The following is a 19120-nucleotide window of genomic DNA, read 5'->3' as shown; positions in this document are numbered from 1 at the left end:
ACTGATACCGTAACACGGCTCTCATTCCTTATAAACAGGTCTCTGACTCACAGAGCAGGGAAATAAAATTAGGATATTTTGCTATAAGATGTAAATATACTGTGGGTACGGAAAGTTTTCACTCTTTGTTTCATTACAGCCATTTGGAAAATTCAAAAAAATTCATTTTTTTCTCATTAATGTACACTCTGCACCCCATCTTGACTGAATAAAAAACATAAATGTAGAAATATTTGCTAATTTATTAAAAAAGAAAAACTGAAATATCACATGTTCATAACTTAAGTACCGTATATACTCGAATATAAGCCGAGATTTTCAGCCCGTTTTTTTGGGCTGAAAGCCCCCCTCTCGGCTTATATTCGAGTCATATACACCAGGGGGTTGGAGGGGGAGAGGGGGCGGGGGTGTCAGGTCATACTTACCCATCCTGACGCTGTCTTTTGAGCCCCCAGCTTCTCCGCGCTCTCTGTTCCTGCCTTCAGCGGTCATGTGGTACCGCTCATTAAAACTCATGAATATGCGCATATTCATGCGTTTTAATGAGCGGTATCACATGACCGCTGAACTCAGGAAGAGAGAGCGCGGAGAAGCTTGGGGCTCAAGCGACAGCGTCAGGACGGGTAAGTATAGCGATACTCACCTGTCCTCCGTCCATGGCTGCTTGCTGCTGTCTGTCATCGGTCAGTGACTTGAGACAGCAGAGGGCGCGGTGACATGATTAGTGCGCGCCGCGCCCCCTGCAGTCTGAACGTCACTGACTGATGACGTGGCAGATAGTGGTGAGCAGTCATGGACGCAGGACAGGTGAGTATCTGACACCCAGCGACGGAGAGGTGAGTATGTCATTTTTTTTATTTTTACATGCTGCAGCAGCGGCAGCACATGGGGGAATAATCTTAAGGAGCTTCTAATGGGGGCAGCATATGGGGGAATAATCTATGGAGCTTCTAATGGGGGCAGCATATGGGGGAACAATCTATGGAGCTTCCTATGGGGGCAGTATATGGGGGAACAATCTATGGAGCTTCTTCTGGGGACACCATATGGGGGAATAATCTATGGAGCATTTCCCACCCTAGGCTTATACTCGAGTCAGTAAGTTTTCCCATTTTTTTGTGGCAAAATTAGGGGGGTCGGCTTATACTCGGGTCGGCTTATACTCGAGTATAAACGGTATTCAGGCCCTTTGCTCAGTATTGAGTTGAAGCACCCTTTTGAGCTAGTACAGCCATGAGTCTTCTTGGGAATGATGCAACAAGTTTTTCACACCTGGATTTGGGGATCCTCTGCCATTCTTCCTTGCAAATACTCTCCAGATCCGTCAGGTTGGATGGTGAACGTTTGTGGACAGCCATTTTCAGGTCTCTCCAGAGATGCTCAAATGGGTTTAGGTCAGGGCTCTGGCTGGGCCAGTCAAGAATGGTCACAGAGTTGTTCTGAAGTCACTCCTTTGTTATTTTAGCTATGTGCTTAGGGTCATTGTCTTGTTGGAAGGTGAACCTTTGGTCAAGTCTGAGGTTCAGAGCACTCTGGAAGAGTTTTTCATCCAGGATATCTCTGTACTTGGCCACATTCATGTTTCCTTCAATTGCAACCAGTCGTCTTGTCCCTGCAGCTGAAAAACACCCCTATAGCATGATGTTGCCTCCACCATGTTTCACTGTTGGGATTGTATTGGGTAGGTGATGAATAGTGCCTGGTTTTCTCTACACATACCACTTCGAATTATCAGCAAAAAGTTCTATCTTCATCTCATCAGACCAAAGAATCTTATTTCTCATAGTCTGGGAGTCCTTCATGTGTTTTTAGCTAACTCTATGCAGGCTTTCATATGTCTGGCACTGAGGAAAGGCTTCTGTCAGGCCACACTGCTATAAAGGCCTGACTGGTGGAGGGCTGCAGTGACTGTCAACTTTGTGAAACTTTCTCCCATCTCCCTTCTGCATCTGTGGAGCTCAGCCACAGTGATCTTGTTGTTCTTCTTTACCTCTCGCACCAAGGCTCTTCTCCCACGATTGCTCAGTTTAGCTGGACTGCCAGGTCTAGGAAGACTTCGGGTGGTCCCAAACTTCTTCCATTTAAGGATTATGTAGGCCACTGTGCTCTTAGGAACCTTGAGTACTGCAGAAATTCTTTTGTAACCTTCGCCAGATCTGTGCCTTGCCACAATTCTGTCTCTGAGCTCCTTGGCCAGTTCCTTTGAACTCATGATTCTCATTTGGAAAGACATGCACTCTGAGCTGTGAGGTCTTATATAGACAGGTGTGTGCCTTTACAAATCAAGTCCTATCAGTTTAAGTAAACACAGCTGGACTCCAATGAAGGAGTAGAAACATCTCAAGGAGGATCACAAGGAAACGGACAGCATGTGACTTAAATATGAGTGTCTGAGCAAATGGGCTGAATACTTATTATGACCATGTAATATTTTTCTTTTTTAATTAATTTGCAAATTTCTGTTTGTTTTTTTTCAGTCAATATGGGGCGCAGAGTGTACATTAATGAGAAAAAAATGAACTTTTTTGAATTTGCCAAATGGCTATAATGAAGCAAAGAGTAAAAATTTAAAGGGGTCTCAATATTTTCCATACCCACTCTATATTAGATATTGCGCCACCTTTCGTAACTATAACACTATGTTCACACTAAGCATTTTTTCAGGAAGTTTTATTTGTTTGCTTTTTTGCATTTTTTGCTTTGTTTTTGTCATGGTAAATTTGTCTCTTGTGCATGCTGATAAAGTTTAATGAAAAAAAAATCTAATTCTACTTGTTTTTTGCACAAAAAATGCAGAAAAACCTCATACCTGCCTTTTTTGCAGCGTTTTTTCACCACCTATTACTTTCAATGGGTGAAAAACGCTGAAAAAATGCTGAAAGAAGTGACGCTACACTCTGATCTGCAAAAATCAAGCAAAGGCACAAAATACTGACACAAAAAACCAAGGTGTCTGCATGAGATTTCTGAAATCTCATAGAATTTGCTGATACTGTAAAACGCAGCTGAAAATTTGCATAAAAAAACCTGAAAAAACGCCTAGTGTGAATATAGCCTAAGAATGATAGAAGTGTCCTGATATTTCAACAGCCATACTAATTCACAAAGCTGAAGGCATTCTGCCACCTAAATAATGTATATTCAACAGAGAAACCACAGCTGATTATACACAGCCCAGCTTCATATCAGTCACTAGTTAAATGGTTTCCCCCCCAAAAAAAAAGACTACTTATCCCCTTTCCTTGCCTTGCTGAATGCTGGGTTGTCCGACCATAAGACCTTCTTTGATTCCAAGATTGGCATTCTAGAACCCAGAGAACAGGGCTTCTGATTGATTGTGCTTGCTTCCCAGAGGGACCACTGTCTGAATGCTGTCGGCGTGTGTGCGCATGCACACTTCCTGCACCCAGCCACACGTGCACACAGTGGCCAGGCGCTTTATCCTCCCTGTCTTCTTTCTGCTGATGCCGCTTGCTACACTAGTACACAATGACGAAACTAGAGTTCGATGGGCCGTGGTGCAAAATCTGAACCTAAGCCCCCATCTGCATGCTGGTCAGATGTATGAGCCATTGTAGCATTTTAAATCCTATAAGCACATATGTGTCCCTCCCATTATGTAACAATGTCCCCTATCCTGTTTTAACATGCTCCATCCTAGGGCCCTTCTGGGTATATATGTCCCCCATCCTAGGCTCCTCCTGCTATATATATGTCCCCTATCCTGGTATATATGTCTTCCTTTGTATAAGAATATATGCTAATTTCTCCTCCAGTCAAGGAAGCATTAACCGAGATACTTCAATGATGCCTTTACATTTTCCCCTGTATCATTTTGCTCAATCATAAGAAGTCAGTGTCATACAGGAGGAAAAAAAGGAAACGCCTTCAGAGAAAGTCAGAACCAGCATTTTTAATGTGATCTGGTAAGACTGATGTGTCTTACCTGATCACACAGAGATCTCCACGCTACAGGTTCTTATTGACATTACAAACCCTGAGAGAGAGAAAGAACTGCACTGTAATATCATTAAATACAATGTTGTGGATCTATACCAGGTATGAGGGAATACCAAGGAGAGCTCCAAAGTGTTGTTTGTGACATGCTGCAGCTCTCCTCTGCCGCTGCTGTCATGTCATTACATTATGAATGACATGACAGTGGCGGAAGACTAGAGCTGCAGCTTGCAAGCAATGTGTCACCACCAATAAAGGGAGTATATTCTAGATATTGGGGAATTATTCCTGATACCTGAGATAAATCCACATATAGACATTAAAGTGCAGACTGAGGGTTCAATGTCTACCAGAAGGTGCATATTAAATGAATTCCAAGATGTACATCTCTGCTGAGTCAAAATCACTAGAAAAGTTGGGTATAATATTTTCAAAGCCATATAAATATGCCACAGAAGTTTTGGTATTCTGTTCTCTGTACTGATGAAACAAAACTGACATTTTTATAGCCATTGAATCAGCTACATTTCTGGAATAGAAAGAATGACGCATTGGAAGCGGTGAAGCATGCTAGTGGATTGATGATGCCTACAATGAAGCATGGTGGTGGATTGGTGTCGCCTATTACTAAACAGCATGGCAGTGGCTTGTTTATGCCTAGTGTGAAGAATGGCGGTGGCTTGGTGATGCCTTGGTTGAAGCACGGTAGTGGCTTTGTGTTTCTATGGAGCTGCTTTGATCCTCTGCACTGGAAATCTGCAGCATGTGAAGATGTATTAAATCAAGTATCTGGAAATCCTGGTAGAAAATGTAATTCCTTTTGTAAGGAAGCTGAAACTTGGGTGTCATTGGACCTTCTAAGGCCATGTATGCACATGTTGACTATTTGGTGAGTTTTTTTTATCTTTGTGCTTGTAATCCAAAACCAGAAGTGGAACAGTCAGAAGAAAAGTATAATAGAAACACGTAACCACTTCTGCACTTTTACCCACTCCTGGTTTTGGCTTACAAATACTGATGTAAAAACCTCACCAAATACAAAATGTGTGCATGTGACTTTACAGGACAAGAACCCAAGCATACCTCGATCCACCAAGGTTTGAGATGAAGTCTTGGAAGATCCTGGAGTGACCATCACAGTAATTTCATTGGAACACCATAGAAAATCTCTGGTGAGATCTGAAGAAGACAGATGCCATATGATAATGCAAACCTAAGAATATTAGTGATCTGGATGCCATTGCCAATGAGGAATGAGCTAATTTTCCTCGGGATTGCTGCCTGAAGATGGTGTCTGCCTATATATCATGTTTCCAGAAAGTTATAACAGCTAAGGGGGCTCTGCTAAGCACTAATGACACTTGTCAAGAAAGGGTGAATAATTCTGAGCCTGCAGTAGCTAGGGAAATTGGCATTTTGTGATGAATTTTGAGAAACCACTTGTTTTATTAGTCGTGTTGTGATCATTATATTCATTAAGGTGGTTTGGTGATATGCCATATTTTACATTACATTGTGCTTGTGTGACTGGTTTGTCGCAAAAACCCCAAAAGTTTGTATATTTCGCTAATAAATGTAATTCAATGGGGACTGAATAATTTTGATAGCAGCTGTATGTAAAGTATTGCTTGGGTTCTTGGGAATTCTGCTTTCAGACTATCTTGTCTACTCCCTGATTAAAGATTTCCATCCACCTTATTATTTAATCACATTATGGACGCTATCTGTGCAGGGAAATGTGCACACACACATTATGTATTTGGTAACTGGGTGTCTATATGCAGTGGCAGTGACTAAGTGCAGATAAACTATCACCATTATGTGTTAGCGGTCTGGAGATCAGCCAGGGGCAAACAATATCTGTCGTATTCTCACTCATTCATTAATTTCTAAACACCAACCTAGAAAACAATAATATCCCTTTCTCCTCCACCACCAATCACGTTATGTAGTAGAAGAAAGGGGCGATTCCTGTGAGTGGAAAGTATTGGGGTACTGACCTGGGACTAATGATGTCACTGTACCCACATAATACAAGTTACTAAGAAGTAATAGACTCCAAAACCGATCCAGGTGGAGTCCACCAATGTTTAACCGCATCTTCTACAACAAGTTGATGTGGGTTCTTTATGCTGCCTTATCTCTTGAGCAATTGGGACTCAAGTCACCCCTAGTACATACTGTAAGGCAGTGTAAAGAGAGTTCATCGGTCCTTAAGGCACCTTGTTCTTATGGTAGGGTCACACCACCATTTTCTCCAAGGCACCTTGTTCTTATGGTAGGGTCACACCACCGTTTTCTCCAAGGCAAATTGTTCTTATGGTAGGGTCACACCACCGTTTTCTCCACATCTGTGAAAATGGTCTGATTATTCTGATCAGACTTTGATCAGAGTTTGATCAGAGTGGCATCAGTTTTTCGCAGACGGATAGACTTGCATTTCCAATTTTGATCCAACACTCGCATCAAAATCGTACATGTTTCTTACCCTCCCCGTGGACAACTTGGTCCGAGGAAAAAAATCGGACTTATGCACATAACCATAGAATAGCATAGGTATGATTGCAATCCATGAAAACCATGGATACCACTCGTCTAAGCAAATCAGTTGTGTGAACAAGCCCTTAATGAGACTTTCTGGTCAGTCTAAGGTCACGTTCATACGTTCAGTAATTGGTCAGTATTTTACAACAGTATTTGTCAACCAAAATCTGGAGTGGAATAGCCAGAGGGAAAGTATAATACTGTAGAAACATATCACCACTTCTGAATTTTTCACTCACTCCTGGTTTTGGCTTAGAAATGTTGATGTAAAATACTGACTGAACATGTGAACGTGGCCTAAGTGCAGCAGTTACCTGATCATTTGATAATTGTAGTTTTTAATTTATACAAAAACCAGTGGCGCTGCGTAGGGGTATAACAGCTGCAAATTAACAGACAATACCACCTATTTGTCTGAATAATAAAACAATTAAAAATGTAAAAATATTTGCGCTAGTGATACCCACAAGAATAATGTTTCTCACTCATAAAACCGGCTAGTAGTCATTTGCCAAATGTGAGTAGTGACTCTCCCTAAGGATTGTAGAGTGATTGCCAAACAACTGAATAAAATAATGTTACTGACCTCCCTTATTAGCTGAGAGGGTATAATAGAAAAAATGCGTTAGTAATGCAAATAAACAAATAGAATAAATAAAATTACTAACTACAAGGAAGTAAGTAACTGTCTATAAGATATAACCGCTCTCTCTCCTAGAGGTATGTAAAATTAGGCACACATGAATATACTTCTCACTAAAAAGCAGAGAGCGTGATACTAACCGTCCAAGTAACTGTTCATACCATGCGCGGTATCATTGGTCTTGGATTCCGCACATGTAGACTTTTCTCCTGATTCACTTTCATATAGTCCAATGCTGGTGTGTTTCTCAATGCCGAAAGTGGCGTGGCTGAAAAAAGTCACAGGCAAAATTGGGTAAGTTCCAGAAAATTACAGATTGATCACCTTGCGTGACGTCACAGTCACGTGTTAAGACACGTGATCGGCTTGGAAAAAACTGGCTGTTAGTCCTGTCACGTGTCTTAACACGTGACTGTGGCGTCACGCAAGGTCCTGTACCTTGCCGGCTCCAACCGTGTCTCCCGCTGCTTGCCCCTCCAATAACGGGCGGCGAACAGGGCGATTGCTACCGGCCGGAGCATCACCCGCCATCACTTGGACAACATCAGAGGTGATCAACCTGTAATTTTCTGGAATTTACCTAATTTTGCCCGTGACTTTTTTCATCCACGCTACTTTCGGCATTGAGAAACACACCAGCATTGGATTATATGAAAGTGAATCAGGAGAAAAGTCTACATGTGCGGAATCCAAGACCGATGATACCGCGCATGGTATGAACAGTTACTTGGACGGTTAGTATCACTCTCTCTGCTTTTTAGTGAGAAGTATATTCATGTGTGCCTAATTTTACATACCTCTAGGAGAGAGAGCGGTTATATCTTATAGACAGTTACTTACTTCCTTGTAGTTAGTAATTTTATTTATTCTATTTGTTTATTTGCATTACTAGTTTTTAATTTGTTGTCCTTGCTGTAAAGGAAATCCTCTGTCCATTCCATGCATTAACTTCCTCCTGATCTTTTGCTCCTACACAGCAGCCAGTCTGAAAAAAACAGAGCTGGAGAGTAATGCAAAGTGGGCCTCTTATGAGATAGTAAGTGGATTTTAGGCTACCTGTGTCTGCACTAGACAATGCAGATGGAGTCACTAGGTAATATGCTAAAAAATGTAATTTTTCTTTTAGGATAGTCCTCTAAGTTATTCACAGACTTGATTACAAATCATGCATTTTTGTTATTTTCCTTTTATAGTGAGCACCAAAGAAGTGGTGCAACAAGAAAGCATGATCACTTCTTCCCAAAAAACTATTGTCTTAAGCCCTATTTCCAATGGATCTGTCACTATCCCACCTCCTCCAGCGGCCAAGTCTAAGTTCAGACTAACCATCTCACGTCCTTCCCCTGGTCACACAAGTTTTCAGCCCAATGGTCCAGAAAATGTTGGCTCTGTGAAACCAGAAATAACTTTGCAAGAGTCACCAGTGGTGCAAACCCAACTAATGACACCCATAGGTCCTGACAGCGCAGCGAAGGAGAATACTGGTGGCGTTCAAAATCAGACTCCCACTTCGGTGGTGACAACCCCAGAAGCTTCGATATTTGCAACAAACTCCACAGAAGAAGAAATGGCCCCCACAAAACCTAAAGAAGTTAGCATTTTCAACAGGATATTCAAGATAGAGAAGATGCAGTCTACTCTGCAGCCTGAGGTGGCAATAAATGAACCGGTGCTCATTACTGTGGATCAAACTGCAGCATTACAAAGTTCTCCACCGAGCGATAACCTCCAGCCTCAGGTGAGATACATACGAAAACTTACAATTATTGTCTAACAATTGTATAACAGTTGTAATGATGATGACTATCTACAAAGCACAGGTTTTGGCATCTCCTAACTTGGTGAATCCTCATGAGTTGCAGTGGTCACATCCATTTATCTTGTATGTTTGCAGACTTTCAGATTCCATTATGTACAACTGGCCTTCAAATGTTATTCCACCACATTTCCATTGAATAGTGTTGTTAAAGGAATGCAATAATAAGAAAATTACCTATTTTTTAAATCTAGCTTTCATGTTTTTTTTCCCATCAATCTTGCAATTTTCACACTGGCCACTATGACTTTTTTTGACTCATACCTCCTGTTTATTCAAGAAGAGTTTTCAGCAGGCTCCTTATCATCAGAGACAGAATTACAATGACAGATAATGCCTCTATGGACAGCTGATAACACAGGATCCACCAATCACAATAGGGGATGTCCCAGATCCCCCAGGTTTTCCTTTCTTCACAATGGCCTTTGTAGAGGCTTAATAGATACTTCAATACAAAATATATGGTTGGGATCCAACCACTGTTGCTATGTACATGTGTTATTTCCTGAAACAAAGGAAGTTGGATTCTAAAAAAGCCCCAGTAGCCAGAATGAAAAGTTTTACAAATTTCTATTTTTATTTTTAATATAGATTGTGCTATGTAGGAAAAAAAAAACCATAAACAAAATTGAAAAAAAAATACATTGAACACAAAAACAATTTCATCAATTTTTTTCATGACACAATCTCTTTAGGAAAAATGAAGGAAATTCACCAGACATCAACCGATTAATTCTTTGTGGTCTATAATGCAGTTATACCAATGTATATTAACCCCTTTACCTCCGAGGGTGGCTTGCACGTTAATGACCAGGCCAATTTTTACAATTTTGACCACTGTCCCTTTATGAGATAATAACTCTGGAACGCTTCAATGGAACCTGGTGATTCTGACAGTGTTTTCTCGTGACTTCATGATAGTGGTAAAATTTCATTGATATAACTTGCATTTATTTGTGAAAAAAATGGAAATTTTGCGAAAATGTTGAAAATTTTGCTATTTTCCAACTTTGAATTTTCATGCCCTTAAATCACAGAGATATGTCATACAAAATACTTAATAAGTAACATTTCCCACATGTTTACTTTAAATCAGCACAATTTTGGTACCAATTTTTTTTTTGTTAGGAAGTTATAAGGGTTAAAAGTTGACCAGCGATTTCTCATTTTTACAACACCATTTTTTTTTAGGGGCCACATCACATTCTAAAAACTGCACCCCTCAAGGTTCTCAAAACCACTTTCAAGAAGTTTATTAACCCTTCATGTGCTTCACAGGAATTTGTGGAATATGGAAAAAAAATGACGTTTTTCTGATAATATTCTTTTAATAAAAGTTTGTTCCTTGACAAAAAATCTTTCATCTGACTTTCAACTAAGAATATCAGTCATCTTATTTCATATGATACCAGTCTGTCATAGGTTCTTAGGTTTCACCCATAGAACGATTGTCTAATGGGCACATTCAGGGGTTTTTAAGCATTGACATATCCATCCAAGAATGGGCACAAACTCTTGTAGCAGTGCTCCCTACCCTGCTTGCTTATATAGCACCAACATATTCCACAACTTAGAGTAAAAATAACGTGGTATGCTTTTGGCTAAGGGCCAGCGATACGCCAGAACGCATCAAGGTTTTTTAAAAATGTTTTTTTTCTTTCCATGGAGTTACCTTTTTCAAAGGAATGCTAAATAAAGGATTTTTTTTCGATTTGATGGTTTGCTGACCTTTCCCTCCAAACTTTAATATTTCACAGAGCTTTACAGATATTGTCTCCATTGGGGCAAGCAATGTAAATTCCCTATCAGTAGGTCTTTGGAGTGTGGGAGGAAACCTACATGTTTGCAGATGTTGTCTTTGGTGGGAATTGAGCCTGAGAACTCAGCGCTGCATGCAATGGAGCTAACCACTGGCCCACCCTAATGCAAATCCATCTGAAGTCCTTCTTAACCTCTTCACACTGCAGCCCTTTTTTGTTTTTGGGTTACTGTTTTTCACTCCCCTTCTTCCCAGAGCCATAACTTTTTTATTTTTTTTGTCAGTGTGGCTACGGGAGGGCTTGTTTTTTTCGGGGCATGTTGTACATTTAGATTACATCATTGGTTTTACCATATCATGTACTTTATAAGGGTAAAAAAAATTCCAAATTCCAAGTGTAGTGTAATTTCAAAAAAGTGCAATTCCACAACTGTTTTTTTTTTTTTACCATGTTCATCAAATGCTAAAACTGACCAGCCATTATGATTCTCCAGGTCATTACGAGTTTGCAGATGTCAAATATGTATAGGTTGTTTTTTATTTAAATGGTGAAAAAAAATTCCAAAGTTTGTTAAAAAAGAAAAAAAATTGGGCCATTTTACGAGACCCGTAGCGTCTCCATTTTTCATGATCTGGGGCTGTGTGGTGGCTTATTTTTTGAGTGCAGAGCTGACGTTTTTGATCGTACCATTTTGGTGTGGATACGATCTTTTGATTGCCCGTTATTGCATTTTAATGCAATGTTGCGGCAACCAAAAAAACGTAATTCTGTCATTTTAACTTTTTTTTCACTAGGCTATTTACCAATCGGAGTAATTATTTTTATAGCTTGATAGATTGGTCAATTCTGAACGTGGCGATATCAAATATGTGTATTTTTTTATGGTTTTATTTTGAATTGGGCAAATGGGGGGTGATCTGAACTCTTATTTTTTTGCTATTTTTAAAAACTTTTTTTTTTTTTTTACTTTTTGCATTCTTCAATAATCTCCATGGGAGACTATAAGCTGCAAGTGGTCTGATCGCCTCTGCTACACACATGTGATGATCAGATCGCCTGTGTGTAGCAGAAATGCTCACTTGCTATGAGCGCCGACCGCTGGGCGGTGCTCATAGCAATCCGGCAATGACAACCACAGGGGTCTCCTGCATACGTTGGATTGTCATGCGAACCGATGTGACATGGGTGCCGATGGGAAAGGTTAGTGACGCGCTTCAGGCGCGATCACATTAAATGTATTTAACGTGTTAACAGCCGGGTGGATCGCGATTCCACCCGCGGCTGTTGGGGGCACATGCCAGCTGTTCCCAACAGCTGACATGTGCTTGGAAAGATGTGAGCCGACATCAAAGGGAGGGACATGACATGCATATAGACAAAAGCTAGACGATTAGAACATAAAGTGGTGATACACATTAGTTTAATGTCAATCAAACCTGTTAAAGGGAATCTGTCACCCCTTTATTCGAATATGAGCTGCCGGCACCACCATCAAGGGTTTATCTACAGCATTCTGTAATGCTGCAGATAAGCCCCCGAAGTAACCTGAAAGATAAGAAAAAAGAGTTAGATTATGCTCACCCCGGCGTCCGGTCGGGTCCGGTCCGGCGCCTCCCATCTTCATACGATGTCGTCCTCTTCTTTCCTTCCTGTCGTGGCTCCTGCGCAGGCGCACTGCTCTGCCCTGTTGAGGGCAGAGCAGAGTCCTGCAGTGCGCAGGTGCCGGGAGAGGTCCGGTGCTTGCGCACTGCAGTATTCTGCTCAGCCCAGAAAGAAGAGGACGCCAAAGAAGGGAGGTGCCGGACCGCAACACCCATCGGACCAAGACAGGACTGCTCCCTGGGTGAGTATAATCTAAGGGTACCATTACACCTAGCGATGCACCAGCGATCCCGACTAGCGATATGATGCAGTCAGGATCGCTGGTGCATCGCTAAGTTGTCGCTAGTGAACACAGGCAGATCTCACCAGCGACATCTCTGGGGACAGGGATCGCTACTTACCTGTCAGACGCGGCGATCCTGCGTCCTCCCGCCCGGCTCCACGCGTCGCTCGTCGGCGCCACAGGAAGCCCAGCAGGAAGTGGCCGACGAGGAATGGTCCAGGAGCTTCTCGCGCGATCAGCGATAACCAGCGGAGGAGCCGGTCGGAGGTAAGTATCACATGCAGCGATATCGCTAGCAATATCGCTGCAATGTCACAAAATCGGTGACTTTATTGCTAGCGATATCGCAGTGTGTAATGGGGGCTTAACTCTTTTTTCTTATCTTTCAGGTTACATCGGGGGCTTATCTACAGCATTGCAGAATGCTGTACATAAGCCCCTGATCTTGGTGCCGGCAGCTCATATTCGAAGAAAGGGGTGACAGATTCCCTTTAGTTTTAGAACAATCGGACGATCATATGTTTATGAAGGCATCCAAACCTACCCAATGGTATATGTTGGGGAAGAGAAGGATCAGGATTGTGTACTGCAATATGCCGATCCTTTTCTTCCAAGGTGAATTAAGAAATCAGATGTGTCTGGCTACGGTTTACACTACACATGGAAGCTTTGCCCAGGCCAGCATAGGAAAGTGCATGGGAGGATTATACTGCTCTTGTCACAGTTTTATCCTCTAGGTTTTTTTAAGTTCAGGGTAAATAGAATACAATAGTCACATATATCTATGAGGGCAATGACATTCACCAAACATGTGAATAGTCTCTTATATTAGAAATAATTACAATCAGGCACTATCGCAGCCAGCCGGGGTTTAATTTAATACTCGGATAACATTAAAGGCTTTGTGGATTTTCCATTAGTACAAGTCACTCACAGATCCTAGACAATGAGAAATGTTACAAGAGCAAACAGAGGCGACAGCCAAAATGTACACACGGAGTTAGTGATGATATTTAGGAAGTGTTGATTTGCGTTGTAAGTAGGATCAACCACGTAGACTAAGCAATCAAGGTGCCTCCTACAGTATATCAGAGCGTAGGGGTCACAAGACACAAGAACTAGCTCCACACAAACCATGTGAACGATGAGATCACAATGACCTGGGCAAGAGCAGCCATGCAAAAATTAGGTGCAGTACCACCTATGAACAATAGGGCGCGTCATCACTGTCGTACCAAGAGGTGTACAAAATGCAGATCCACATACTAAAACTAGGGGCTCCTTCATCTAACTGAACCAACATGCATTTTAAGGAGACCTCTACCTGAATGTGTGAACTTTGTATGCAGGGCATTACCCTGTACAGTCCACTCTATAGTCAATCAGTGGTAGCTTCTCATCACATGCAAGAATAATCCAGTAGTTTACAATGCTTGACTGTGGGATTCCCTGAACAATCAAAAATCCAGAGAATAAGTATTAATAGAAGAAATCTATCATACATTGTCTACAATACAAAAGTCCAGCCCCTCAGATTGGATGTTTCCAATCATGCCTTTGGCTACATGATGGATCAGTTGAAGTTACAGACCATCTATGTGCTTAGTGTTGGATGCACAGCTACTATACCTAATTTCTGCTCCCTCCTCTACAGTCACCCTCAGTGAACTGTAAACAAAGTCCACCCCTCACTCATGCCAACGTCATTGAAACAACACTTCAGCAGTGAAGACAATGGTCTTAGTGAGAGAGAAGCAGCAGCAGTGGTCTTGTCCCACTCCACATCCGCCCTTGTCATTAACATGCAGAAATGCCACATATGTTATTATCAATACATTATATGACTTCTTGTCTATTGTTTCAAAGCTTAAAATAAGATGCAGAAATGTCTGACACTGTCAAGTACAGTGATAATGTATACAGGACAAATGTATATGATAGAGCAGCACAAATTGCAAAGAAAATGCAATTAAAAAAAAAAAACGGTGGAAGCCTCCTGGACTAACAATCCCAAAATCTGTTAGATATACTGTATAAAGATAAAAAGAGGGAACTTTCTGAGAAAGGTTCTGTGATGGGACCGAAACATCAGCAGATGGGCTAATAAAGTCCTCACTTTTTGCCTATTAATATAGTGCTCCCCTTCTTATCTTTATACAGATAGACTCATAGATAGATATGTAGAAAAACAGATAGATATAGATAAATAGAAATATAGATATGAAATATATAAATTAATCGATGTGAACAAAAGACAAAAATAAATAAATATGAAATTTATACGGTAGATAATGTCAATGGAAAAGCCGGGTGGGTCACAAAGATCACACCACTGTCACCACTTTGTCAAGGGACGCAACGCCGCTGCCTCCAATTGTCAGGACAATTGCCCAATTGGCTGATGAATGATAGATGAGACCGCAGCTGTTTCCACTACTAGGCCAGTTATTGGGGAACTAACAATGAGCGTATAGTATATACACTTCCGATTCAAATGCATTGAATGTATATGTACAGTACAGACCAAAAGTTTGGACACACCTTCTTATTCAAAGAGTTTTCTTTATTTTCATGACTATGAAAATTGTAGATTCACACTGAAGGCATCAAAACTATGAATTAACACATGTGGAATTATATAATTAACAAAAAAGTGTGAAACAACTGAAAATATCCCTTATATTCTAGGTTCTTCAAAGTAGCCACCTTTTGCTTTGATTACTGCTTTGCACACTCATATTTTCAGTTGTTTCACACTTTTTTGTTAATTATATAATTCCACATGTGTTAATTCATAGTTTTGATGCCTTCAGAGTGAATCTACAATTTTCATAGTCATGAAAATAAAGAATACTCTTTGAATGAGAAGGTGTGTCCAAACTTTTGGTCTGTACTGTATATATATCCAGATATGATCACTACCAACTCCCCAATAACAAAGATGATCCACTAGCTGCCACCCTCAATAGTTTATACAGGCTAACTGGACACCAATTGCAGGTAGACTATGGCTTCAGGAGTGTGGTTTACAGAGCAAGAGGAACAAAGCTATTACATTTTATGTATTTAATCCAAAAAGGCAGTAAGTGTTTATAAAAAATGTAAAGAGATGATACAAAATAGGAACAAAACAATACGGTTTATACAATTACATAAAATAAAAGGGATAACAAGGAAAATTACTAAACCTGATGTCACAGAAATGGCTCAAAACTTAGCAAAGTGAGGTACTCCTTTAGAAAATGGATGTATCTACAGGAAGCTGTATCTTCCAGGACTGACAAATGACCAAACCCAAATTATGTATTTTATTAGATCACGGTTACGCCCACATACTTCCCTTTGGTGAGGGTGGTTGTGGGATGTGCTAGGTCCTTTAGAATTTTATGATATACTCAACTTACAGGATATCTTTGCCCCTGGAGGTCTCAGGTGGAAGATATTGTTGTCATGTTTCTTATTGCGATTTTCTTTGTGTATAGAGATGAAACATGGCATGGATAGCAGTATGCATCTGACCTGTGACGCTAGTCACTTCTCACGGCCAAGCCATAAGTCGGAGTGGTAAAGGAGTCCAAGGTCAGAAGCCAGGCGGGTACATCATAAACAGAAGGAAGAGACAAAAGTGTAGTCAGGTAACGGTCTGAGGTCCGAGCACCAGTCAGGCAACAGATCAAGCAAACAGAACACAATGCACAGGAGAGCACAAACTTCACAAGATGAATGTACATCTGGAAGTGGTCTGGGAGAAGCTGCTCAGTCAAGTAGGGATTGCAATTACCCGGGATAGTGAACTCCAGAGACAGCCGACGCCTCCAAGTCACAAATTGGCTAGTTGAGCTGTCAATCAACACACTGACAGCTCAGCACGCCCCTGTACCAGATTGGATGGCCATGCTGTCCATCAAAGTACAGACAGCTTTAGCACGCCCCTGTACCGGATTGGATGGCCGAACTGTCAGTAACTGCATCCTAGACACCCTGAGGGGAGGAACCGTGACAGGATCAATATTCAATTGGAGGAGTTCTGCCTTCCTTACAATGATGTGAATGAATGGGTTATGTTCATCCCTTTTCAACAACACCGATAATAACTCTCCTACAAATATGCAAACCAATATTCATCAGTGACCACTGGCTTTGAAAGGTCTCGGAATCATGCTTTGATCAGAAGAATCTCATACCTGGGAAGTGTACTTCTCTGTCTCTGCATAAACAAAGCATTCTCAGTGTCTTGGTGTCTTTTTCCCAAAGTAAATCTACTGTTGCAATTACCTGGTCACTGCAGGAGGCCCTTATTTCAATTGAGGTTCACATGTCAGCTCTCTGACTACCCTAGTTATAATTAGTTTCTCTCTTCACCTGCTATAATTAACCCCATTTGTTCAATGTGGATTCCTACCTCAATAGATGTTTAAGTGATAGCTCTTTCTCTCTTCCCCAGCTATAATTAATCCCATATGTTCAATTTGAAGGTGATATGTCCCCTCTCTGGAGATGTCTTATGGATTTTAATTTTTCTCTATGACAGATAGGTAATAAATAAATAGATGCATAGCAAGATGTAAGTGAAAAATAAGTACATTGATATAAGATAGATAGATAGTCTTCCCCTGTGCCACCTACTTACGGCCAGCCACCAGTGTCACCCTACAATCCAGACAGCTTTGAGATCTTACAAGGAAAAGCTGCCCATTATCATGCCTTGGGCAAAGTTCTCCTCTTTGGAGACCTCAATTTAAGACCAGAGCGAGAAAAAGGCTTACTGACCGGAAACATCTATATATTTGAAGCAGAGCCTGATGGCCACAACTCAGTACACAGATCAATTATGTCATCAAAAGCTCCTACACTGAGAACCGCTCACTCACTTCAGGAGACTCTCCAATCTCTTCCCGGATTAAAGCAGCATGTGATTGCATGCCATAGACTGGGAGAAGAGAAGTACGTTATACCATGAACTTCCATAGCCACGACCCTGAATGTGCCCCCATCCATTGTTCCTACCAGAGGCGGACATATCATTGGTTAAACCTGTGCAACCGCACAGTGGCTCAAGAGGTAAGGGATCCATTTCTACCTTGAAAGCAGGTGTAATTTTACATTATAATGATCTATTGGACTGCTAAGAGCCTATATACTGTTCTTGTGTAAGGAGGTGGCAGGAACCCCGTCTGCTCTCCTCTCTCCTATGTGCACTGTCCTGTTTATGTATGTCTAGTGCACTAATGTAATATATGTTATGTATTCCTATGCTTTGTTTGCACTGTGTGAACCCGCGATGTACTGCCATATGTTGTACCTGTTTACTATGTATTGTACTGTATTATGTATTGCGGGGAGTTCCCCTTTAATTACTACTGTTAAGCTAGGGACAGTTAGGGGTTAAGTTGGGGGCTGGGCCAGCAGCAGAACAGACAGCAGGAAGCTGCTGCTCCTGGTCAGAGGCTCGGGCATGTTAGCCCTGAGCAGATGTGTAATAGCAGCCGAGGCACTGCCAGACTCTCAGAGGGGAGACGATCTGCTGCCCTGGACTCAAAAGGACTCAGGAGGATTCAGAAGGACTCAAAAGGATTTAAGGACAGCAACACTGGCCCCAGGACCTCGAAAGATAAGGGTCCCCACTGAAGGGACTATAAGCGTGCAGATCCCAGCGAGTGGACTACTCTGTAACTTCGGCTACTACGTGTTAGGAATCTGTGTCCTGCCATACTTATGCAGAGATCCAGATCCTCACATTTGTCTCCAGAGGCTAAGTCCTTTCAGTCAGCTTCTGAGCATGCTCCTGGAATGAGCTCCCATTGGAGTTCAGGAGTCAGGTGCTCAGGTCCTGCTCCTGATTCCATTGGCTTAGCTCAGGGCTCTGGAGATTTCTGGCAGGTCCCGTACGCTATAAAAAGTGCGCATGGCCGCTATGCCATGCGCTAGTATTTTCATACTGCTGCTGTATGTATGGTGATGGATGCTTGGACTGGTGGCTGACTTATTATGAAACCCCTTCCCTCTGATATTATGACTGTGTGAGTGATTGGGCAGCCGCCAGTAGCAGCGCTAGCGTCAGCACGCTCCAGCTATTTCTGTCTCAGCAGCTAGCGTCCTGCATCGCGCCAGCGATATTGCGGTGTCTCCGCTGAGGCTCCGTTCTCACCACGCTGCGTTTGCAGTTCCTTTAGCTTTTGGAGTTGCGACGTCTCGCACCTCTCTCTCACGGTAGGTCTGGACGGAGTTGTCCTGACGTCTAAGGCTACTCCTGTTACTATTTATACCGTGTCTGCTCCGCTGGAGTCTGTGACCTAGAACAGACTCAGCGGTTTTGTATGCTTTAAGCGTGCAGCTCTGTGACCTTAACAGAGCTTGCTTTAGTGCACTGGGTGCAGTGAACCCCGTGCATATTACAGCTACAGTGCTCTGCCTCTCTAGCAGCGGTCATATCACCTGCCGCACGGTGGACCCCGGGCGGCGAACACGTTTATTTATATTTTTTTAAACGTGTTCCTCCGCCGTAATACTACTGC

At 41.8% G+C, this 19120-nt stretch overlaps 1 protein-coding gene across 20 annotated transcripts in view; it reads left to right on the top strand.

Moving 5' to 3' along the window:
- The window catches only part of BCAS1 (brain enriched myelin associated protein 1), a 210741-nt gene that overhangs the window by 125675 nt on the left and 65946 nt on the right, over window positions 1–19120 (top strand). For 19 of the 20 annotated variants that reach the window (XM_073580628.1, XM_073580642.1, XM_073580634.1 and 16 more), the window contains one exon: window positions 8338–8882. In XM_073580628.1, the coding sequence (XP_073436729.1) occupies window positions 8338–8882 (545 nt within the window). Of the gene's footprint in view, window positions 1–8164; window positions 8181–8337; window positions 8883–19120 lie in introns of those variants that run through there. The other variant, XM_073580633.1, reaches the window with a different exon arrangement.

Source organism: Dendrobates tinctorius, unplaced genomic scaffold (assembly GCF_039654945.1).
Source record: "Dendrobates tinctorius isolate UK_male_01 unplaced genomic scaffold, ASM3965494v1 ptg000065l, whole genome shotgun sequence".
NCBI classification, from domain to species: Eukaryota; Metazoa; Chordata; class Amphibia; order Anura; family Dendrobatidae; genus Dendrobates; species Dendrobates tinctorius.
This window is presented reverse-complemented; position numbering and strand designations above follow the sequence as displayed.